General features: G+C 39.9%; 1 protein-coding gene across 2 annotated transcripts in view; it reads right to left on the reverse strand.

The window, feature by feature from the left end:
• Window positions 1-26,392, reverse strand: part of OSBPL11 (oxysterol binding protein like 11) — a 43,900-nt gene that overhangs the window by 15,524 nt on the left and 1,984 nt on the right. Inside the window, exons 2-7 of one of the 2 annotated variants that reach the window (XM_075757116.1) lie at window positions 15,297-15,394; window positions 10,550-10,618; window positions 9,280-9,455; window positions 8,432-8,511; window positions 7,240-7,422; window positions 2,533-2,734 (exon numbers count right to left, since the gene is read on the reverse strand). In XM_075757116.1, the coding sequence (XP_075613231.1) occupies window positions 2,533-2,734; window positions 7,240-7,422; window positions 8,432-8,511; window positions 9,280-9,455; window positions 10,550-10,611 (703 nt within the window). In that variant the 5' untranslated portion in view covers window positions 10,612-10,618; window positions 15,297-15,394. The remainder of the gene's footprint in view (window positions 1-2,532; window positions 2,735-7,239; window positions 7,423-8,431; window positions 8,512-9,279; window positions 9,456-10,549; window positions 10,619-15,296; window positions 15,395-26,392) is intronic. The other variant, XM_075757115.1, reaches the window with a different exon arrangement.

Consider the following 26,392-nt stretch of genomic DNA (forward strand, 5'->3'; position numbering starts at 1 on the left):
TCAAGAGTTGCAAACTGTTGTTGCAATTCACTTTTATGATCATGAAGTACTTTTTTTTTAATCCAGTACATTTCACCATTTTTGACTTGAATATAGCAAAAGTTAATAGTTGCAACTTTCCTGTTCATCTTTAAGTTTGTGATTTATGGTACACCTTGATGCAGTTGGGGCAGTATTTTCACTCCTCTGTCATTCTTTTTTGTCTTCTAACAATTTATAGTAAACTGGCACTCTTACGTAATTTCTAATCCTTGTATTAAGCCAGACAAGCACTTGCCCAACACATTCTTTGCAGTCAAGTGCCACTTTAACAGACCCAAAAATACTTTTTTTCCCACTTCATGTTTAAATTTATGTTCTGCTAGACAAGTCTCCTCTTCATAATCACTTCTTGCGGCACCTCATTTGTATTTAGCTGAAGTATCTTTTATTAGATAGAACAGTCTGTATTCAAGATTTTTTTCCTGCATCATTTTATATTTTCCTACACTTAAATATAGAAATGTCTCCTGCAGCATTTGAATTAAGCCACAACCCTTTTCCTCTCTATATGAACTTCTGCAGCCTACCAGAAAGACTCGACCAGTTGTACCAGAAGACAAAGTATCCCTCCTGAGTCAGGAGGAGAAATCTAAGCTAAATGGATTTAAAAAAAAAAAAAAAAAAAAGTTCTTTGCAATCCTTAAAAGGGACAAACAACAAACGTGTTTCAGTGTCTCTAGAAAGACCACACATGTGGGAGAGTAGAAGGCTGCAGAAAGGCGCATGCATTCTTTTAATGGTCTGCTTTTAACTCTTGCCCCAGTAATGTATCATCCAATCTGCTGTTCCTCCTCTCTCCATTCATCTCTCTACAATATCACCAGAAATATTCAAGATTTGGACATCTTCAAGCAATGTTTTTAGATTTGGCCATTAACAGGCAGATACCAACTGAATAGCAGTCAGATGAATTGAGCTTTCCCTGCATAGTTTAAAAAATAAAAAAAACAACAAAAACACTCATCAAAAAACCCCACCCTATCATATTCATAGGTTATTACGGTGGTGCTCATTGGACCCTTCCTATTTCCCCAGATAAAGTAATGGGTCAAAAAAAACCCACCTTAGCAGCGCACATGCGAAAATGTCAAAACAAAAAGACTTCTGGTGCGCACTTCCCACAGTTATGCATCAATACTTAAAAAAATTCACAGGGAACAGGAAGACTTCTTTTAGTGTGAGTAACTTTGGAGTTCAGACAAAGATTTGGAGAGGTGCCATCCAGTTTTTCATTTTTAAAATGAAATTTTGAACTGAAAGACAGCAAAAAAGTTAATTCATCCTATTCACATATTCTCTTTTAATGCCTGTGGTGATTTAAGAATCACAAACTTTTATATAGTTTTAATACTTTTATACAACATATTTTTTCATCTTAGAAGCTAAACTAATTACAGCTCTGAAATAATATGCACTGGCAAAGCAAGTACCACAAATATGATAGGAATACGGGACAGATAAGGTAAGAGACAACTTATGAGAGTACTTTGTTACATACTTGACATATTTACTGTATCTGTTGAGTAAGAAAAGCATCTGAGAATCTTCAAAAGCTTTTTGCTCACAAAACCCCACAAAGTAAACACATGGAAAAAAAATCACAATAAGTTGCAAAGGAATTTACAAACAGGAAAGAACACATTCAGTTCCATACACCACACACAAATTAGGTGGAATGATTCCGGTAAGCACCTACTTGCGTAGAAGTGATTGATTGCGCAGACATAGCAGCGTATTTGTCTGCTGTCTGTTATTCCACACCCATTAGCAGTAGGATTGGGGGGCTATTTGTTGAGGGGATTGGTTGTTTATGAAAAGAAATTTACTTTTTTTTTTTAACCTTTAACCAATTTGCATTTGCTTACAAGTCTCTTCTGGCCTCAGAATGGAATGTGACAGCCCATGTCTTAGACTAGGATGGTAACTCAAAATAAGAATACTGATGTATAAACAGTATTAACTTGTGCAAATGTAGAGCTTTGTACTTTAATGCTTAACTAGAAATAGAAACTGCACACACGTATAATAGGTATTTAGTGTGTAAAAAAAGTGTGTCAAATGTCATGTAAAAGCATGATATTTGACAGAGCTGTACTGGACACCACATCCTAGAACCTGCAATCTCATAAAATTCCTCTCTACTATTACTGCTCCTGAGCAGCCAGTTACATCCCAAAGGCAGACTTCTTCTTGTGGTGCCTTATGTACTTCATTCTGTTGTGAGATGCTTCACAACAATTAGATGTTACATTTATGCAACTGCTGCCACAGACTTCTTGATAGAATAAATGATTAAAAAAAATATACAATATGCATGGAGTTCTACCCAACATCAGCAAGTCAGACTCTGGAAAAACTCACAAGAAACCAGGCAGTCAGCAGTTTTCTCTGCCCGTATGAAACTGGATTTAGTGGAACAAGTATTTTTGCAAGAAGGACAGGTTTTATATTTATTATAGAGTTCTGCTCTTTGTGAGCATCTATACCCACCTGCTGGTAAGGATCCCTTTTGTTGAGAAGCATGTTGTAACTGGAGAATATGGAAACAGTCATTTAAGCAGTTCATGGTTGCCATGGAAGTTGCTTTGAGCATTAATAGGTCTTGATCCAAGGATGTAAGGTGACCGGAGACAGGAAGGCATTCTATGCTCCTGATCAAGTCTCTCTGCTGGCCCTCAGCCTGAGACATCATCTGTCAAACAAAAGAGTCATTTATCAGGTGATGGAAGTGTGTTGTGTGAGACATGTTTAGCTGTGCACACAGAGGATCCCAAATGATTTTATGATGATAATAAAACTATAAGGTAATAAATGTATGTAAAGCCAACTGCACTTACTACTTTTCTTGATGCAGCTACTAAAGAGTATAACATTGCCGCGGCAATACATGGCACCTTATTAACAAGCAAAAGAATATCAAAGTGACTTAAAAAAAAAAAGCAGAGAGGAGTTTGAACCTGATACTTGCTGCAGTAAATATCAAAAACTTTCATGTCTGGTTGATGCGGCGGAGGGCGGAACCCCATATACACTCTGTACGAGGAGTAATTACACTCTGTACTCTGCATAGCCTGGAAGAGGATCTATCAGTTACTATCTATGGGTATCAAGATCTTTTCACTCCCTCTAGAAGAGGAATCCCTCTACAAGAGGGGGTCCAGCACTTTAAAGGAAGAGACCTGTATCACTCAGTTTGGCTCAAACCATACAGGATTCTCATTTGTTGTCTACACTGCCACCACACTTAGGATCACTATCTCACTGCTTACTCTGCAGAGGGGAAGAAAAAAAAATCAGCAAGATTTTCACCTTTATTTATATGTTCAAACTACAGCTTTCCTGGTAACGTTGTCCCCCTTGCTCTCCTCCAAGCTCCTTTCCTCCTTCACACAGATCTATGCACCCCTACATCACAGAACCCGCAACGGCACGTTGCCCGCAAGAGGTAGAGCGGCAAAGCACACCAGTCATCAAGCAGCACATTGTGGTCTTCCAAAAACCTACTTACTTTTCCCTTTGTACTCACAGAAGGAAAAATATTGCCTGATTTTGAATCATGGGGGTGAAAGCAAACTTCCATATGTGTTTGTCTCTTTTCTGAGGAGGTACAAACAGCATTAATGTAACCAGACAGCACTCCTCTGTGATCATTATGTGTTCTGGCAGTTAAAAAAAAAACCAAACAGATTGATGTAGCAGAGCGGCAGAATAATTTCTTTAAAGAATCTGAGATGCATTCATGTGTTTAACTGCTATGGCACTATTTAGGTTTTTAATTCACTAATCCTAGCAGTATCTCACTGAATTTTTTTTTTTTTTTTTTTTTTTTTGAGTACCTTTGCCTGCAATCCCTTCCAGGAACCACTCAAAGTTTTATGCACTAAACACTTAAGCAATACGTACTCATCCAACTTCACGGTATGTGACATTTGGAACATTTTAGGGCTTGGCTCCATAGCATGCTACGGTGTGAATTTACAGAGCATTGGCTCTTTGGAAGTGGAGTTAACTGTGCACAGTCAGCCTTAGCATGTCCTAAGAGCAACAGGGCAGAAAGCTAGTAAAATGCTTAGCTATACAGCCTTGCCTATGCAAACACAGCAGCTGCTGTCAGAGCATGTGTCTTATTTTCTTCCAGTTGTGAATGTGATACAAGTCTGTGTGTGCAAGGTTTTTTCCCAATACTTTGAAAAACTCTTCTGGATTGGAAAAAAAAAAAAAAAAGGGACAGAAAATTAGTTGACAAATCACTACAATCCTTCTGGTGATTTTTGCTCCTAGGAATTTACTATGTGGTAGCACCCAAGCACCTCGTTCCAGGATCAGTCCAGACAATAGGACAAGCCACGCTACACCCAGCACTGAAGTTCCAATAGGCATGTCTCCCTTTTAAAAGGACACACTTGGAAGGTCTTAAGTTATTCTTGTGGCCTTCCAGTACCTGAAGGGGGCCTACAGGAAAGATGGGAAGGGACTGTTTATCAAGGAGTGTAGTGACAGGACTAATGGACAGGTAATGGGTTTAAGCTGAAGGAGGGTCGATTTAGATTAGACATTAGAAAGAAATTCTTTACTGTTAGAGTGGTGAGGCACTGGAACAGGTTGCCCAGAGAGGTTGTGGATGCCCCATCCTTGGAAGTGTTTAAGACCAGGTTGGATGGGGCTTTGGGCAACCTGGTCTAGTGGAGGGTGTCCCTGCCCATGGCAGGGGGTTGGAACTAGATGATCTTTGAGGTCCCTTCCTACCCAAACCATTCTATGATTCTTCCTGCTTATATACTCAGATTTGTAAAAAACCAAAAAAACCAAAACAACAACAACAAAACCACAAAAACCACCACAACCCACCCCCCAAAAAACCCACCAACCACAAAATCATGCCGGGGAGGAAAAAGCACTGTGATTAAAAATTCAAAATCCATCAGAAATGCACAGGCTATAGTTCTCACTTTGCAAACACACACACCTGCATCTGCATTTAGTGCAAGTCAGCATAAAGATCCTCTTAGATCTCCTGTTTTGCAAGGTATCCAAGTCAGCAGCGTGACATGTATTCGGCCAAGAACAAGGGGAAGTAGAAGGGAAAGGGACCAACAGAAGACCTGGCTATAGTGCAATTCATGGGAAAATCGAAAAAGGTCATCGTGCAGCAGATTCTTTGAAGGAGAAGCTGTTCTTTGCACAGCTTCTCAAACTGAATTTGTAAGTATTCAAGCTGTATCATGCTCTAAGAGGCATGCACCAACCCTTTAAGTATTTTAACTATATCGAAACAAAAAAAATAGGCATTGTATCTAACAAGCATTTTAGCTTCAAAAAGGTAAGCAAACTCTGACATTCAAAAAAGCTACCATTACTGAGGATTCTTCATCGCTACAGGTCAAAACATTTCAAATTGATAAATAATGATGCTGTGTCACCAAACTCAGTAACAGCCACAAGAGAACATCAATAGTTTTCTGTGCTCTTTGCAATGCTAAGAAAAATCATTCCACTTCCCATCCAGCGAGAATCCCAATTAGAGGATACAAGCCACTGCTTCGGTGCTTCAGCTCACACACTCTCCTCTTTCCTCCCTCAAATTTTGAATGTCATATTGCCATTTGAAAAGTCAAAAAGTTAAAAAGCCATTTCTGAAACATTACCTTACTTAAAGGTAGCTTATCAAACATCAAAATACAGTAACAGATCAAAGAAGAAAAAAAACCTAAGAGAGCTATTAGCATGAATTCTGTAAATATTAATGCCATATTCTGTATCGTTGCTGTTTTCATAGGTAGGAAAGTGCAAACACCATTTAAGTTTACCATATGTTGTAATTGTTGTACCACTCTAGTAAGAAGTTTATCACAAGAGGCAATTTGATGAATCAAACTGAAAAGCAACTACCTGTAAAGCTTCAGTTTTAAAATTAGTTCTGAAGACAAACTTCTCTTTCAGAAGATAAAGTAGATGAACAGCTCATTAAAAACAGAAGCCACAGGAATGCCAGCTGAAGTTTTCCAGGGTACCTGACAGGACTTTCGCATGTTTTTTGCATTAGCACTATAGGAGAGTTTACTGCTATTAGAGGATATGAACAGGATGGCAGCAGTTACCCTTTTGCAAGAACAGTCTGCTGTGGGCAGAGATTCTGAGGTCTGAAGAGGCAGTCACCTTGTCTAGCCTACTGAATAACTATGCCACAGCACTTGATTTAAATCAAGGAACAACGACAGCACACCATACCACAGAATGTATTTTCAATACCCAATTACAGCTTCCACTGATGAACTTACCACAACGCTCAGGCACATATTTTAAGGGTAATGATGCTCCCAATACAGAGCACTCCTTTGTCCCAGTTTGTCTAAGTATTTCTAACTATTCACACTTCTAGATCCTTGTCTGCTAAATTAAAAAGCTCTTCATTAGAAGCTTATTTTTTCCAAGAAATGTATTACACTACACTAATTACACTGCTAATGCTAAAATACTCATTAATATCAATACTACTCCTAAGTAAAACAGGTTTACAATTCAGAAAAATTTTGTTTTAGTATTATCTTTAGAGTTGCACGATCTACCCTGTAAATATTCACAAGTTGAATAGTGGTCAGTGCATTCTGTCAGTCAAGATGGAAAGGTAATTATTTCTGTTTTTTTCCAAAATACACTGTATCTGGATGTGTAGTGAAAAAAACATGCCTCTGAATTGCTCATTTTATTTTGCCCTCAGTCACATCCATCCATAGACAATCTGTCCACATGAATTAGCATACCAGAAAGTGGTATTAGTATTCTTAATCATTCATGACCAATTTCTCCTTAGTCACAGGAGATGAAAGTACAGCTCAGTCAATTCTTCTGTAGCTTGACACGGGAAGAAAACAGGGTATGATACAATAGTATCATAGTATGTGATGTTACACTTCCTTAAGGATATTCCCTTGTCACCTGCAGTGCTAGGACTTGCAAGGATGAGAACATGCAAAGTTCTACCTTGAGCATCAGCATATTGTTGCAGAGTACAAAAGTCACAGAATACACACCACACACTTCTACAATTAGCGAAGGCAAGTTACTTATCCTCACACAGCTAGGCAATAATAGTGCGGGACACGCTATTGACAATACATCCAACAAAGAACAGCAGGTTTCTCCGCACTCCTACAATAATAATTCAAAAGATTACAAGATAATTGAAGGCATACAAACCTCTCTAACATCTACAAGGTGATCTGGCTGCATAATAGGAACTCTTTTTCCAGTTGGCAATCTGTGATGTCCAACATTGAAAAAGGAAACTGCATTTTGACTGGGTCTTCTTTGCACACCAGGAGAGTTGGCACTTCCTTGGGATGCAAGAGAGAAGCTGCGAGATTTCAGAGGAGGGTTGTTCTAGTGAATAAATAAGCATATTGAGAAACATTTGCAATTAATTGCTAATAACCAGAAAATATTCTAATTTGAAAGATACAGCAGAACAGTTTCATGCTTAATTTTTTATAGAGCAAAGATAGGTGACAAAGCCCTAATAATGTGTTAGTAACTAAATAAATTTTGCACTATCTGCTGACAGTTGCCCTGTTTTATAGTCTAATTATGAACAATTTGTGACATGAGGTATTGATCAATACGTATCACTTCAGCTTGAAAATTAGTCCTTGATCTGCAACAGTACCAGAAAATGACTCCTAACAGATCCTGCAAGAATTGAGCTCATATTTAAGAGAATGGGATTTCATTTAGAACTAGTCATTGAACTCTTCTCTAGCAACAAAGCTAGCTACAAGATGTTGATCTTATCTTAAAAGCAAGGTTTTGTTCACGTATCAGAACAGATGTTATGGTAATGAAGAGGTTCTATAAAATACTCTGTATTCACAACCATCACACAGTTAGCAAATGGAAGCAACAACCCTCAGATATAGTGTTGAGGACTTGCTTCTCAAACATGGGAATTCATTCTACATGTATTTGTGAGCTCTTGAGTGGGTTAAAAAAAAGGTTAAAAAAAAAAGCAAAGCTCCCAAAAATGGAAAGGCTTCAATAACACTGAAGACTTGTTTCCTCATCCATTAAAAAAATGCCAAACCACTGGAAAATACTGGGCTAACACTCTGACCTTTCAGCTCCGCCTCCTGTTCAAACACCAACTCGCCAGTACCTGCTCAGGGATGACCATTCAGCTCTTCAGAGACAAATGGACTTCACTGATTCATTCCTAAAGCATATTTCTATTACAAGTCAGCTATTACCCAGAAAAACATTTCTTGATTAAAGTTTCAAGCCCAACCACACGCCCTTTTGTAGTATTTGCCTTATCTAACAGCATAGTTGTATTTGCAACTACTTCTACCACCAGGCTAAAATATTTTTGCTCAGGAAAATATCAGTTATACAATACCTTTCCAATAGCTTCTGTGTGATGCTGTGTGCATATCTGTAGCCTGCTAACCCAGTGTTGCCGTTCTTTAGCATCAGTAGCTAATAAAAGCAAACCAAAAGGATTATGTAAATTAAGACATTTCAAAGTATGGGAAACAAAGACTGCTTAATTCTTTAAAACAGTCACAAGACTTTAAAAAAATTACTTTGCGCTGTTAAATCTAAAACTTGTTCAGCTCACCTGTAATTAACTATAACATTAAATCAAGTTCAACATAAATAGCATGTACTTTTTCTTTTCTTTTTTTTTAATTTTGTAACACAAAAATAACTTCAACAAACAATAACTTCGCTCACACATATTTTAATCTAACAACATGATACATTTTCCTGAATTAGAAAATGGCAGCAAGTCTTCAAGGGAAGAAATACTAAAAGATATTAGCCCAGATTTCCATAGCCTACAAAATCAGAGAATGGGATTCTATAGCCACCACAAGGCAGCTAACAAACTAATTAGGAATAATGTAGTTGTCTGCAAGCATCAACACAGTACTGTTAGCTACAGTGATTTAGAAAACTTTGAATTAGTACAATTTAAGGACACTATACATGAAGATTAAACCACAGTCTACACATCTGAAGTTCATAGTCTTCTGAAAGTCACCAAACGCAAAGAGTATGGGACTATCCTTAAAGAGGGACAGTTTCCACCTGAAGAGTGGGATGAAAGTTTTACATATAATTCTTATTGCAGCAGTCTGCCCAACACATTCGCTCTCTTTGACCATGTGGTCAAGCCCAGCACAGCAGCCACAGGAGTGTCCTCTAGCGGAAGAATCCCCTGCCCAAGAATCCAGGTCCTACCTCTTAGTTTATACTGCTCCCCGCTGGCAGCATTGACTGTAAAGGTATGAGAGTCTTCATCACTGGGTGAAATCACTGCTCCAGCTAGCTGCAGGGTACCCCTGGGCTTTAGATGTCTAGACTGCTCATTCACAAAGTACTCCAGCAGGCCAGCATCATTGTTTAAAACAAAAAATCTGCAATGATAACAAAGCAAACACACTAAATAAAACCAGCTCATTCTTTCCTCCCACCTCTTTTTTTTTTTTTTCTTTTTGGGGTGGTGGTGGTACTGGAGGAAGTCAAGACTTTCATCACAAGTCGGCACAGATAGGGTTGGGACTTAAAGACTTGAGTCAGTATAATCCCAAACATATGAATTATGTCCCCAACAAGACTGCACAAAAATTAAGTTCTTACCATCTTTTTTTCCTCAGAGACCAGGGATTGCACAACCCCAGAGCGCTATTCCAAGATTTTGGGAGTCAAAAGAATATCCTGAATCTCTAAGGCTTAATACCTCCTTAAACTACATAAATTAAGGGTAAAACAGCTCCAGATACAAAACAGTTGAGAGATAAAACTGTGAAGCTGAAGCAAATCCAGATTTTAAAAAAAAAAATTAAAGTGGTCGTTATGCATTTCAACTATTTGATTGAGTTTAAGGATAAGTTTATTGACACAAGTCACTGAATGCCAGTGGTAGCGCAGGAATTTGGCAAGTGTGGAATGCTAAGGACTTATCTCTCCAATTTAATTTGGTTGCACTGTGCTGCTCTAGGAACAGCATCAAGCAGGAAGCCTGACCAGACAGTTTCACCTGTCAAAAAAAAAAAGGCAAGTTATTCTAGGGGAGACAGACATCCTGGGGAACTAAAGGGAAAAGCTACTGAAAATTCAAACTCAAGCAAAAGTAGGGTTTTTTGGTTTTTTTTAAAGAATGTCATGATTTGGCATAAAGCTGAAGACTCAGCAGAAAAAAAACCAACAATATTTTTAATGGAAAAGGAGAAAAAAAATGATGCTGTACATGCTTTTTACACATACAAGTATAGTTATAAGCCACCAAATGAATTAACTGCTTCATACTTCCTATGTATTTTTTTCTTATTCATGTCTTAATATAAATATTCATCTACATATTAGCTTAACCTATATGGAGAAAAGCATAAGACTCTTCCATAAAGTTTGCCTAATGAAAAAGGGAAATCCAAGTAGTATTAAAAAGATCTGAAACATGACCCTTGAGATGGATTAAAAAACCCACAAAAAAGCAGCATAAAAGACTTACCGATATTGCCAACCAGTGACGAGATTGGTGTATTTCATTAAGTATCCATAAATATTTTCCATGTGATCACTATTAAAAAAAAAGAGAAAAGCAATCAGACAATACCAAACAAATTTTGTATCTTCCTAGCTTTTGATCATCATTATCTATTCTCAGAAAATGAATTTGCATCTTCATTTTTAGAATGGCACTACCATTTAAAAAAAATACCAACACTTAACAGATTTTCCAGCCTCATCTGTAAAATAATTTCATAAGACAGTTTATCCAGACTTACTGAGCTCTAAATAATTTTGAGGCATAATTAGTTTCACCAATACTTGAGTTTTATTCATCAGGCACTTATGGACACATTTGCACTAGTTTCAGGTAATTAAAGACTTAGTATCCATGCTGCTTCTGTTTCTTGCTCCCTCTTCTAAGCAAGCTTTGTACTTTTGGACTCCTGAACAAAATTAACCTTCACTAGCTCATTAACAGAAACTTGATCATGGTGACTAACTAAAAACAGTCCCTAGGTACTCCTACGCCAATGTGGTTATATTTACCCTTAATGTCCAGAACCCTTCCCAACTACAATCATGCTCTTGAACAGATGTTCTACAGAACACAACATGCGGGTACAGGTCACATCATATTCTGAAATGTAAAACAAGAGCTGAAACATCTCTTCCTCCGGCCTGGCAGGAAAATCAGGTAGTTTCTCTTTTGAAGCCTCAACTTGCAACATCCACCAAAAATGAAAACCTATCGAAACCATTCAGCACAGAGTTTAATATCACTACAGGCAAAATACGTTGCCACTTCTGAAAATCAGTAGTCCTATATAAGGCTTACAAGTCTTAGGTCTTTATACTGTGGTTTTAAGATTATTAGTTCATAGCCCTATTTTATATTGTACATTCCCATAATTCTAGAAATCTGACCTCACTGCCCTTGCCTCTTACAGTAGGGCACAGTCTTATATTGAAGAACACACTCTCGATAGACAATTCAGATCCAGCATGAGAAAAATTTCTATTATTCCAATGAAAAATTGAAACAATGACCCAAATATCAGATACTGACTATTTGCTTTTTAAAAGCAGTTTATATTTAAGCCATCTTATGTAGATTTTAAATTAAAATTTCTGTAGCTTGTAGTATGTTGAAGATCAAATGAAAATTATTCGGAGTCCATTGGAGCAGCAGCCTGTCCTGGTTGTTAAGAGGCTGAAGTAGCCCCATATCAGCAGAAGTGGAAAGGGGAGGAAAAACAGGACTACTAGAGCCAAGGGATCACCTTCATTAATGGATTTTGGTTGCAAACACAGATCAAGTATTGAGGTAAATTTCAAATACTAGCTGAAGCTGCTGTCTACACTTCATTTATAAACAGTGTCAGTATCATCAGATTAGTTAGATACCTGGAAATTCAATAAATATAATGTAAATAAGTTTCATTCTAAAGGAAGCTATTTAGGATGCCACTAATGAAGATAATCTCAGAGTAAACCACCGCCATATGAATCGATGCCATATCGCTGCCATTCAGTAATACTATTCAAAGAAGAGATGCAAGAATGTACGTTTTTGAAGAAAAACCAAGTTGCTGATTTTTAATGTTACATTTAAAACAAAAAAGATGTGTTCTACCTATTAGTGCAGCAATCAGTATTACAGTAATATCCTGCAATGGAAACCAGCCAGTGGGGCCGTCTAGGAATTTAATGTCTAATAGCTCATTAAGTGGTACTACAGATAAAAATAAAACCAAGGAGAGCAGAGGGTATCCAGGCTATCATATATTTTAAATGCACAAAAATGCTGCAGGAGACATAACCAAACTCATCCTCTGCAGACGCCTCTCATTTGTTATTATTGGCATACAAGGAAAGTACAGTTTAGACTTGCTCACTGTCTTAATTTAGCTGGAAATTATGAGATTGCACAGTAATAAAACTGTCTAAGCTTGGTTTATAATCATCTGAAAACTGTCCCTAGTCACAGCTAATTGTTTTTTCAGTTTTAGTGAATGCAAGCTTCGCCCTTGTTTTTCAGTTAGACATCATAAAGAGCCCTGCACACTCGGGCTAGAGCTGTTGTACTCTTCCATTAACTAATGTGCCTAAATCACGGACGGGTATGTTTAGCAGAACCCAAGAAAAATCAGAAAAGTAACTTCAGACTGTAATGAATACAGCAGGACTATATGTATGGCCTTGGAAGTCCATTCATGTGACAAGGATAAAAAAAGTCTTCGATTAAAATCACTTGACAACTTTTTTTTTTTTTTAGTGTGACAGATGCGATAGCTGATTTTGTCAGTCTTTAGAAAAAGGGAAAAGTCACCATAGAAGGGAATGCAGCCCTTTTGGTGACGTACTTTCACATCGAATGAGCACTTGCCTACATTTTGCCTTCATCCACGTATTCTTCCCCACTTGGATTTTCACTTTGTTGAGACTCGAACTTCTCCAAATGCCTACTCTTCAATAATTCTTATCTCTAGCCTCAGCAGTCCCCAAATTTGATGGTTTAACTGAAAAACTTGGAAAACAGCCCGCCCCTCCCCGAGAAGTCTGCGAAAGTGACTGAGGACGAGTCAGTCAGCCACTCCAGCACTGTGGACGCTGTCAATCTGGAAGGAGCATGTTGCAGCAAATGAACATGAGCGCCAAGCGTGTGATGTTAAATTCACTAACCACCTGTGTTTCAGAATCCCTAACTTTCATGCAGGGGGTCCCCAAACCCCATATGTCACACAAAAGAGCTATAAACGCAATGTATAAGGTAAAGCTCAGAAGTACATTTAGCAGGTATCTCCCACTCACAAGCAAAAAGGCTCCATCCACTTGCACAAGATCATAGAAGCATACTAAGCACCAATGGCCAAACCTCAGCATAGAAGACCCCAACAAGTAGCGGTGAATCTCCAGACACACAACAGTCAGCTGCCAGGGGATTCACAGATTGGTAGGGGTTGGAAGGGACCTCTAGAGATCATCTAGTCCAACCCTCCTGCTAGAGCAGGATCACTTAGAGCATGTTGCACAGGATTGCGTCCAGGCGGGTTTTGAATATCTCCAGAGAAGGATTCTCTACAACCTCTCTGGGCGGCCTGTTCCAGTGCTTGGTCACCCTCAGAGCAAAGAAGTTTTTCCTCACATGCAGATGGAACTTCCTGTGACCCAGTTTGGTCCCATTGCCCCTTGTCCTGTCACTGGGCACCATTGAGAAGAGTCTGGCCCCTTCCTCTAGACATCCACCCTTTAGATATTTATAAGCACTGATCAGATCCCCTCTCAGTCTTCTCCAGGCTGAAAACAGACCCAGCTCTCTCAGCTTTTCCTCATACGAGAGATGCTCAAGTCCCTTAATCGTCTTTGTAGCCCTCCGCTGAACTCTCTCCAGTAGTTCCCTGTCTGTCTTGAACTGGGGAGCCCAGAGCTGGACACACCATTCCAGATGTGGCCTCACCAGGGCAGAGTAGAGGGGGAAGATAACCTCCCTCGACCTGCTGGTCACACTCTTCTTAACACAGCCCAAGATACCATTGGCCTTCTTGGCCACGAGGGCGCATTGATGGCTCATGGAGAGCTTGTGGTCCACCAGGACTTCCAGGTCCTTCTCCGCAGTGCTGCTTCCCAGCAGGTCAACCCCTAACCTACACTGGTGTCTGGGGTTGTTTTTCCCTAGGGGCCCTAGGGCCCTACACTTGCCCTTACTGAATTTCATATGGTTCCTCTCTGCCCAGTTCTCTAGTCTGTCCTTATGGACTGACCTCTGCTGCAGGGAAGAATATAACATACCGACTGCCAGGGATGAGAGACTGAGCTGTGGCTTGCTTCTGGGACATCAGAGAACATTAAACAGCCAAAGTCCAAAGAGATGGAGCACGAACAGAGGTCCCTCCTCAATGAGCCACCTGACAATACTGATTATTTTCCTCCTTAATTGTGTTCATGCATCTGCAATAGAACTGCACAAAGCCAAAAGACTATATTTAGTTTTCACCCCATCAAAGGCTGGGCAAACTTTTAGCACCCATGCAAGTAACGGAGTAGCCTGCCTGAAGGGCACGAAAAACTTGGTTGATATTTAAAACATTTACCTTGACAGTGTAAGGATCTAGAGGCAAACAAATAAGCAAATAAAAGAGTAAAAGCACAGACCTCACAGGCGCTAATCATACTCTCCCAGCACAAATTCCCACACCAGGGAATTTTCAACATTTGAACTAAGGCTTCCTTTTAAGTAAGTAAAAATTTTATACACTAAAAAAAAAGAGATTTAAATCCAGTCTGGAAATCGTAATTCACAAAAGGTAGATTCTATAACTGGGTACACAAACCCATTACAGAACTACAATTAACTTCCTAATCTGCTTCTGGGTAAGCACCGGTACTTTCCTATGAATACAGAAAAACATTCTCTGTATTATTTATGAACAACAAGGCCATGGAATTATAACTACAGCATTTCTTCAATGATTTTAAGATTAGTGCCTCCACAGCAAGAGTTAAACTGAAATATTTGTTGTTGCTAAAGCAGTGTTGTAAGGCAGTTAACACTAGGGGGAAAAAAAACCCACAAATACCCAGTAATATTTCACTAGTATGGAATCAAGAGTAAAGCTCTTCAGAGCACTGCAGAAGGCTTTTAAGATGTTAGACTGAGAACAAGACGTTGATTTTCATGCACTAGCTTTGCTCACAGATAACCACAGTACATTGAATATGAGTAAGATCTTCCTTAAAGCACTTACCAGCATTGTTTCTAATGAAACAACAGTAAAAACCTGTTTCAAAGTCACCTGTGTACTTCAGAAGCCTCCGCAATTCCCTACATTGGGGTTTCTGACTCCTAGAAAACAGATTTCAGAAGTGATTTTGACACAAAACACTAAGTGACTTATCTCAGCATTGACAGTGAGGCCTGGCTGCACCAGGATCCTTCCCAACTTTAAGAATACCCTTGCATTCACGCAGCTGCCTACGTGCATGTACACGTACCTATGGGTGCGTGTATCTTTTCACAGCCAAGATGCTGTTGTTGCTATTCAAAATGCTCACAGCAATCTCAGATTGCCAAAGGAACAGCAACAGCTCAGCAACGATGAGTCAACAACCTCTAAAGTCCATATTTCTGTAGACATTTATGTGTCCTTCTGTCAAAGAAGGACAAAAAAAAAAGTTGAAGTGTTGCAACAGGCCTGTCATAGTTTTAAACACATAGAAAAAACTTCATTTTAACTTTTGCTAGACTACTTTAAGTGAGGATACTGTGCAAACCACAATCCATGAAAAATCAGTGCAGGAACTTGTGGTACAACATCTGAACTCCAGCCCAGCATGTTAACCATCCCCCAAAGCCCAAAGGCTGAACACCAGTGAACTTGGCTGCCCATTTATCACACTTTTTTAGTTTATAAATATTGTGAGATGGACTGAAACTGTCCCTGTAAGCAAATGACTGAAGTCTATGAAAAATTACAAATCAGTTCATATTCTTTCCACAAAACTACCCCTCCCCAACTTCAAACATGTGTACCACAAGCCAGATTTCTACATATCTAAGTGCTACTAAAATACAATAGGAATAAAACATTCAAAAGCATTATTGTTACTTTACTTATCCTTTTCTAGTTTTGTTTTTCCTTTTCTAATATGCCTCTTAAGTTGCAGCAGCTGTCAGTGCCTTTCAGGCTGGTCTCCTGTCCTGAGGGAGGAATAAGGTCATGATAGTCAGGCCAAATTCCCCCCGTATCCTGTTTACGTGCAGCACCCAAGTCTTGAACGCAGATGCTGAGGAACAGCAGTCCCAGAACGATGTCTTTCAGGAGCTTCAGCCAAGACACCCAAGTGCACACCTGCCAAGCGCTGGGCCAACATTTTCTCCAAGAAGAAACACCAACACAGAAGGCCTCCCCAGCGTTTTTTTCATACCCCTCATGGTGCAGCTCTCTGCAAAAGCCCCACACAAACAAATCACCACTAGCAATGGCACAAAATTACACCCATCTGGAAAGCAATTACAGAAAACATCCAAGACTGCCCTTCTGATGATTTTAATTTTGCTAGGGATACTTTTGAGCAGTCAGGTCTCTGAAGACCCAACAGCTGCTTGAAGAGCAAACACAGCGGTCAAAGGTCTCCCCATGGACTTGCATAAGGCTTGGCTTCAAGTGGTAGCTGAGTATGTGTGGATTTGCTTCCAGCAGGAAGGACAACGAGGAGCTTGGAGCCCATGCAGATGTTGGGGAGGGCTCCTGAAGGGGGATCCAGCCTCCATAGCTGCCACCACCACGGTTATGACAGTGCCTTCAGGCCCTGGCCAAGGGAAGAGGCTCCTTCCTACTGAGCTCACAGCAAGAGGCAAAACCCTGGTGAAAGAGACTGCCTTCAGATTAACAGCTAGCAAAGCATAAAGAAAAGGAAAGAAAGAAATCAGGATCGTAACAGTGCAAACCAATGAGTCGTTTTGACTACTTAGCTTGAAAAAAAAGCAGTAACCATTTTCACTGAACTTGTTCATTTCTATCTGCCCATGGGCTTGCCATCTGCAAGAGCTTGCTTCTTCCTCACTGACCACTGCAAAGTGCTTATCTACAACGCACTGATTCCCCTTTTTGTTACACAGAGGGGAAGGGCGGGAGAGAAGAGAAAAAAAAACCCCAACCTATGTCAGCAACAGAAACTTTGGACTTATCTTCTGCAACTACAAAGATCACTTGCTCCCAAGAAACAACCACCACGTTAAGCACGCTCCAGTCCCATGGCTTGTTGGTGCAAGTGTGGGCTCCCCAGTACACCCAGCAAGGTAAAGCAGAAACCTCCATGTTGCTTACAGAGTACCTACATCAGTAAGTTAGCTCTGCTTTTCCAAATGGCTTTTGGAAGAAAGAAAAAGCTAACCTTGCCATGCAATTCACCAGCACTGCCTGACAGTCAATTGTAAAGTGGCAGCAAAGCAGCAGCAAAGCTCCTGCTCTTCAGCTCATGTGTTTGACTATTCAATTCTAAGTTTGGAAACCAACCACAAGTGCAAGGAAAAAAGGTCCAACAATACAACAAGAACATTGACCGTAGACCCTGGGGATGCTTCAGAATACCACTTAGCGTGCTAGCAACATACACATCCTCACTAGATATAAAAACATCTCTTAAGATGTACTCCTGTAAACCCATGAGACCACAGACATGCCTTGGAGGAGAAGCGCAGGCTTGCCATGAAGGAAGAGCGCAACAAAGCCGAAATGAGCCGTCAGCTGTCCATAAGCCCAGCATGATGCAGCCCAGGCTTCCTATCCCAGGGGTGAGGGGCTCTCCCACCACCCAGCCTCCCCAGCTATCAACACAGCAGTTGCATTTGCAGCTAAAGTTTCTATCAATACTAGCTCTCAAGGGGAACGATAAGTCAAGCCTACAGGTTTTTTTTAAAACCATCCTAATTAAACTTGCATTCGATTATCTGCTTTTGTGCATTAATGCCACAGGTCAATTATACACAAGTGAAACTACTGTAAAGCTTCTGCAGGGTAGCAACAGACAAAAAGGAAAGATATAATATTTAATTAGTAAGTGGCAAAACACTGCTCTTGACCACTGTAAAGCTGATTATTTAACTACTTTATCATTTAGAGAGCTCTTTAGCTCTCAAAATACACCTGCCTGCAAAAAAACTGCAGTGAGTTTCAGCTAAGAAATTTCTCTCGCATGTACATGAACACGTCAAGTCAGCAAGAACTCCACTCATACAATTTATTTGTGGATTTGCATCAGCATAACACAACTGAAGCTGGACCCAAGAGTCAGTAGCCAACCCTGCAGATTTTTCTGCAACGATAACTACTACTCGAGCTATTGCTGGAAAAAATAACTGTAGGTTTAGCCAACAACATTTTAGATCTGGAGCATATAAAAAATAGGTACCTCAAAAGGTCTGAACTCTCCACTTCATACCTCTGGAGAACGATTGTTGCCTGCAGCTTTGCTACCATTTATGTTAGCAGTTTACATTAGCGCACCATGATGCACAGTTTCACATGTTATTGTTATCAAACCTCAAAACTTTCCCTTGAAGTCTAGTTTCAGAAAGCTCAAGCAGTAACATTAAAGTTACTCTGCTCAGTGAACAGTACCAGCATAAGCAAGACAAACACACTGACGGATGAGTATCTTTGCAATTTTGGACTATCTGCTACCTACAACACCTCACAAAGCACTGGACCCTGGTAAGCACTATTCACAGAAACCTCTGCGTCACTTACTCTAAGCACAGTCCAACAGTCCAACGTGGTTTAGCTTACTACACATTCCATCCCAAGGCACTTCGGTCTGCTTCTAGTCTAGTAGCTCTTATCGTATCAGAAATATAAACACATGCCCTTCCAGTTTTAAGATGCATTGTGATTATGACTTTAAAAATATTGTATTGACAATTACACATTGCCATTCTGGACTTTGCAGCAATAAAACACTGGCTATTCAATGGAAGGTAAATATACTGATCAGCTACTTCAGATAAGCCTCTTGCCTTTTTAAGTATTTTTGAACCGTCTTTGAGACATTTCAGATTCAATACAGCATAACAATCATTACCACCTTCCAAGCAAGCAAGAACACACTTAACTGACTATGTTACCTAAATACGCAGAAAGACCGTAAGCCTAGAGTATAACACAGGCAAAAAAATGTGTGGATCACCAGGCTCAAGAAGCAACTGCCAATAACTTCAAGTCTAACTAGCGAACAGTTAGAAGTGGTGCACTTCAGGGGTCACTACCACTAAATGCCTCCAAGCTGGCTGATGGATCAGCATACACCCTCTGCAACCTCTCAGGTGAGACCAAACCTAGGGGAGCAGTCAGGATGCAGTAGGGTGGGCTGCCTTTCCAGGGGAACAGGCTGTACAAGATCACCTGAACTTTGACAAAAGCAATGCACAGCCTTGCACCTGGGGTGGACTAACCCATGGATCTGTGCAAGCTAGGTATGTTATGCCAGACAGGAAAAACCCGAGGGACCTGCATCTGTTCAGCCTCCTTCAGAAGCAGGGAAGGCTTAATGGGGATCTCGCCGCTGTCTCCCCTACATATGGAGAAGACAGAGACAGACTCTTTTCAGAGAGGCACAGCAGAAGGGCAAGTGGCAATGGTCTCAAGTTGTAGCATAATAAATTCCGTGTCTGAGACAAGGAAAAATTCTTCACGATGATAGGGGGTAAGCCCTGGGCCAGGAGCCCAGAGAGGCTGTGGCACCTCCATTCTTGGAGCCATCCAAAACTCAACCAGCAGCCCTGAACAACTTCTTCTAACTCTGAAGCTGACTCTGAGCAGGAGGCTGGATTAGAGACTTCCCAGAGGTCCCTCCCAACCCAAATTATTCTATAATTCTTGGATATAGAGAAATTAAACAAAAATATTCCTACATTAAAATTGAGGCATAAGGTACTTAGATGGTTTAAACTTTTAATTAACAAAGCACATGTTAACTTAACGACCTATGATTATGACAATACATAAAAAGAGCAGGACTACTTTCTTGTTCAGTGCTTTAAGTGGACAGTGATTCTCACAGAATTATTCAAAACTGCACCTTTTCATTGTGCAATGAGCATCAGGTATTATTCATTTGGCACTCACGTGCTAATAATGAGTTTTCTTACGGTTTTCTTCTCTTATGCTCATCATCAACAATTATGAAGCAGTCGTGTACCGAAAAATGAAGGGACAAGGACATTATCCCATTTTACATATAGGGAACTGAGGCACAATGAATTTTCAGCCTCTCTAACTTTGAGCTAGTTGTGGCCCAATTTTCATACATTCAAATCACAGCTTCTGCTGATTTCAGCTGCAGCTGTGACCCTGCAAAAGTTTTGCAAAATCAGAGCCAACTGTTCCAAACAAAAAGAGGAACACACAGCTAGTGATTACAGGGGAAAATCAGTTTAAACAATATGACTATTACCACAGAGGAAGTCGGACCCAGGGTCAGAAACCAGCTCCTTAATATAGCTTCCTGCAGTTCTGCCCAGTAGATCTCATGCTTTCTGTCACATCTCCACTGCAACGAATGAAACCAACTTCCCAGTGCAAGCTGGGCTCTTCAGGAAACTGATCTGCCAATGCCTAAACATTAATCAAGATTTTATAGATTTCCAGCCTCCTTGAAGACTCAGGAACTTACACCTGGAAGGAAAAGGGGAAAAAAAAAATGTATACCCTTAGCAAAAAGCCTTCCCCCAACACTGACATTCCTGCTCCAAAGCAGGTTGTCAAATATAAGACTGTCAGCTTAACACACACAAAGAAACAGCATTTCTCCTACCCCACTTCAGCCTGCCCTCCCCTCTCATTTCAGCATTAGACAGGCAGTACAGAAAATCTGAAACGGTAGCACTACCAGCAGGCAGCGATCCCCTTACAAGATTTCATGAGCACTAGCAGGTGATCAGAGTGCATGTTACAGCAACGTCCTTAAGTAAACGGGGGTCCATTGCACACATGCCCTGATTTTCGTGGTACAATGAGTACAGCAAAAGAACCTACCTAGAATAACCTAACAGCAGCAGCTGGCACTTTCTGCTTCTGCATTAAGCAATGTGATTAGGTCAGCCACATGCAGTTTGTTTTTCATCTTCTCTCTGGGGAGAGACCGTGTGTGGCAGAGCAGGATGTTAATGTTGTAGGCAATTTTAATTAACTTGCTACTACATAATTACATTAGAAAAGGTGAAGTTGAAAAATACCCTTTGTGCTTAGTGAATGATAGACATTTGTAATGGCCATTAACTCCTGCAGACATCTATTCCACAGGAAGCACAAATTATGTGATATTTAGAAGCTATTCAAAAGTTTGTGCTTCTTCAGTTTAGCTTAATTTGAACTCTAAATGAATATCCCAGTAATCATAGAAGTATCCTGCGATGCCAGGACCAACTCTCACACTTGTGACCCCTGTCCCAGTGAGCGTTACAGCCTGCCCATTTAACACAGGGATGCTCTGAGGAGCAAGAAAGGGACATGCTCTTGATAGCCACTCACTGAGGAGCCTCAGGGCTAGAGAAGGGAACCCAGACCTTGCTAATCTGGTTCAGGAATTGGATTCAGGTTCCCTACTAGAACATCAGGCATCATGAAGCTCCTGTTTAAATTACCCAAACCTGTTTCCCCAACTCTATCCACTTACTACCCCTCACACAGAGATTTACAACACATCTGAGCTTCTGTCTGCTCCAACCCCATTCTTCCAGGTTGTAAAGACATGTGTGAACATGAATGGCTCACCTGCCTTTTGAGAAGTGCCTGGGGCTTCAGCAACTGCTAAAATCAGCCTGATAAAAGATGACCTTAACATTTTAATAACACAGAATGGATCCTGAGGTGGATATAACCAGCTGAGCATTTTAAATACGGGTTTCTTGTCTATTCTAATGAGCAAATTATGTGAAGTGCAACATTTCTAAGTTAGTGTTATGAATATGGTATACTCTTTAAGGAAAGACTCAAATGAGGATAAAGAAATTCAGGCGCCAAGTTTTTCAGCCACCTCCCTCCAACATATCTAACAAATGTGACAGCCATCCTAATCTGATTTTTAGTAAAATAAAAAAAACCCACACAAAATTGCAAAAATAAATTCTGAATTTCACAGCAATCACTTGAGAAACTCCCTTTCAGCACCAAGTTCATCACACCTCAAAAGGCCAGCAACAAGTCTGAAAGTGAGAAGCTAGGGCTTTCAGAAAAAGCCACACAGTGGTGAGGCATCTCCACAGATCACCAGAAGCAAGGAAGATCAGGGCTCACTTTGACACAAGCTTTACATCAGAGCCATCGGCCAACCCAAAAGCTGCCAGCACAAGCGTAACAGCAGGAGCAGAGGAAACCCCATCCCCATTGGTGGCCAGTGCCTCGATGTCACAATGCCAGCAGGTTCTTATGACAGCAGGAAACCCAGAAATTGGGTTGGGCTGTAAGAGTAGGGGAAAGTTGAAGCAGAGACAGCCCTCGCCAGACCTCCCAGGTAACACCACAAAATTACGGCCTCTCTCTGCCTTTGAGGTTGCGTGCAAAGAAGGGGTCATCGATTACTTTGAATATAGAAAAATTTCACATATGATCCCAAAGAATTTTGTTTTAAGCAGAGTAAAGGAAGAACCCAGAAAAGGGAAATGGATAATAAAAAGGAAGTACCAGGAGTACCAGCATTAAAGAGAACTGTCCTAGAACGACACTAACAGTTACATGAATGTTTGGGAAGTTTCTTCTACTTATCAAGTGCTAGGGACTTTAACTTAAATTCTGGCCCGCTCTCAGGAGTCCAGAGTTAATTAGGTCAGCTAACACACTCTGCTGCAGCCTAAGCAAGAATTCATAATGCTTACATTAATACTACGATGAGAAACGTTAAGTTCAGAGACAAGAACGGAGGACCAGCAAGGGAGAGGTTTGCAACACGAAGCACTGTTAAACACTGTGCTGGCATTACCTCCTGTATGTGTTTCTACAAAGCTGGTTTCAGCTTTAAAGGCCAAACAGATGACATTTATCCTCCTGAGAGAAAACATTCTTGGAATGTGACTAGAAATGCATAGAAACTAGAAAAACTCTATACATTTTCTTGCAAGACTGACATCAATGCCACCCTCAATAAAAAGGATTCTTATTGACACCCACTCAAGATTGTATCAGTTTCAAGACACTTGCCTTTATTACTACTAATTAGACCTTTTTTTCACAAGATAGCATGAATAAAAATCATAAACATTTCCACAGTCTAGCTCAGTCTCACACTTTTTGCTTCCATGTGTTTGAAGTGCAAAGGATTGTCAGTCACCCTCCAAGTTAACTGGGATCAAGCTCAGAAATAAGCATTTCCTTTAAAACACGTTATATTAAGAGTTCACGATAATCTTGAAATGCAGAATTAAAATTTATTCATCCGTTTCAGCTACCAGTTCTTCAGTTATCACACGCTGACCTGCTTAAACACCTAAGACTGAATTAAGGTCAGTAATTGTTTATTCCCTTTTCTTAGTATTTATGCAGAGTGCTTACATAGTGTCAACTGCAAAATAGGCAGACCCCTTAAAAGAAAACTGGGACCATTTCAGTTTAAATTTGTTATCCTTTTGCAGTGGATACAATGTTTCCTTTTTTGCCAAAACTCTCTGCTGTTTGCATTTCTGTTTGCTTTCCCCTCAGCCTCTCTTACTCCAGCCCAAAGCCACATGAGTAATTCTGCAACAGAATCTGCCTTAAATTGATAACCTAATGACAAGCAGAAGCCACGCAGCATGAGGAACCCTCTTATCTGCCATTGTCACCCCTAGGAAAAAAAATAGAAAAGAAAAAAAAAATTTAAAAGTAATATTAGCCTAGCAAGTTGACTCCTTTCCTTAGAAGCTACTTTCATCCACACGTTTTTCTATATTAATTCACAACTGTGAATAACCCTGCAGCACTTAAATAAACTTTCAGGAACAGCTAACTAAAGTTAACTTGCTTCCTTAAAAAGATGAGCAAAAGACATATAATCTGTACCATTTTATAAATATATATGGCTAAATCCACAGTGAGCAGATGCTAAAACCATTTCACAAATAAGGAACAAAAGCAGTTATCTACAAAAATACAAGCAGAACTGAAAAGGAAATAGGTTTTGAAATATAACTTGTAAGCTTAAAAATCAGCGATCGCTTGGGAAATTCATGAACATTTTACATGTATTTCTACCAGCTAGGGAAGAAATGCTGGGAATCCTTTTAATAGTGGCTGAATTAATTTATATATCTGAGAGCAGAACCACTAAGAAAAACATAAGAGGATGGCACATTAGCATGTCTCCAGCTGGGAAAGACAATCTTGTTTCTCTAGTCAACCACAGAGCTTTGAACTTTTGATTTTGTGGATAAATGAGAACCAGTTATTGCAAGTCATTTCTCTCAAAATTATCTGAAAGCCCCTTGAGCCAGGCTGAAATGACTTGTTATACTTCCCTGGCATGTATTCTGACCAACTCTATTTAGCTCATGGACACAGATTCTGCTTTCTGGTTATGAAATGTTGATATTACTTGAATGACTATGATTCACATATCACAGAAGTGCCTGCCAAAGCTGCCTCTCACTGCTTTGAAACTACTCTCTTCCTTTAACCTAGAACAAGGCAAAAACCAAACAAGGATGGTCAAGAGTAAAAGCAGAACTGTTGAATGCAAGTAATTCTTTATAGGTGCAACACTACACTTACTTCCTAGCTTGATTACTGCTGAAAATAAAGCAGCTGTTTGGAAAATGTTAGAAAAATCTGAAATTACTTTATCAACTAGTCTTTTAATAATTTGAAGCTATTCAGAAATCTCATCTCATGCTTTTCTAAATGAAAACAGGGATAAAGAGTTCAGTGCGCAGCACAGCCTCGCAGGCTCTCTTTCTCAATTGCCAGTTAACATTCACGCTATTCCTGACCCCAGTGAGGAAAATGCAGCCAAGGGTTGGCTGCTCTCAGACACACTCTGACCCTGATGATATATTCATAACTAAACAAGATCATTTCCTGTCAGATGTCTAAAGGAGCAGTTTCTCAAGAACTCTTAACTTCTATTAAGTCAAAAAAAAAAAAAATGTATCTTCCTGCCCTCTGAAGAAACTGAGCCCTTAAAAATTTCAAAGGAGGCACTGCTGTACTGGCTGCCTGAACTCATCACACACAGGCTACAAGCAGAAAGTCTGCAAAGAGGATCAGCTGTACCTCCACATCATCTGAAGTGTCCGGCAGCCTCTGCTTGTCAATATCTTCCTCATTATGATACATGTTTGGTCTAACTCTATCAGAGCTATTTAAAAATCTCCCTATTATTCCCCTACAAAAACATAAAGTTAGACTTTCTGATTCATATTTTATTTTCTAGACATGCACTTTACCCCAAGGATGTGTGACTTTCCACCTCTTTGAGAGTTCAATTTTAATCCTTTCAGGTTCCAGCAGTGATGGCAATTTGGTTTTTATATTCCATAGTCATAATTCCCCATTTGGAGCATTGCAGTATCAAGTACCTGTTGTCTCATTTGTCTGACAACCAGCTACACGCTACAGCTGTTTTGACAAGATGCTTCACCAAATACGGAGCTATAATTTTGCACCGATGCAGTCTATGCTGAGCGAGTACTTCAGGACTCTACTTCTGCCAACCTGTGTAACCACGTGTTGTTCACACTCTGTGCTAGAGAAGTTGAAAGACCAAACTTCCACCAGAAGCTCCCAGCAAATCTGTTTCTAAACCCTATATTTTAGACACTGATTTATTATTAGAAAGGTCTTTTTTTTTTTTTCAAATACATTTTAGAATAGAAGTAATCCCCAAAGTGAAAGTTAAGTTACACTATCCCATTGAGGAGAACTTCCTAGGGAGGCAGGGGGGAAAAGGTGATATTTTGTGGGTAATTAGATATAGAGACAAACATAGGGGTAAATAATTGATTTCCAACAGAGCACAGATTAACAGTGAGGTACCTCAAGTGTCCACAACAATACACTTAGTATGGTAAACTTGTCCCAATGATCTAGAAAGAACAACAACAAAAAAGACAGAATAATTGGCACTCGAGTATTAGAGTAAATTAAACCAGATATTGATAGCTGCAAGGAATAATGCGGATAGTTCCCACTTAAAGCTGTCAGGCCACCAAACTGGCTGTCACTCAGAGAGTCAGTTCGACTTTTGCCCTACAAGCCACAGCACTGAAAAAAAGAAACAAAACACTTGAATGGATAATTTTAAAAAGTGGAATTTCACTGTATGGCACTGACCTGTGACCACTATCTCAAATTTACTATATCAAAAAGTTCAGGCA

This window comes from Balearica regulorum, chromosome 6, assembly GCF_011004875.1.
Source record: "Balearica regulorum gibbericeps isolate bBalReg1 chromosome 6, bBalReg1.pri, whole genome shotgun sequence".
In the NCBI taxonomy this organism is placed as follows: Eukaryota; Metazoa; Chordata; class Aves; order Gruiformes; family Gruidae; genus Balearica; species Balearica regulorum.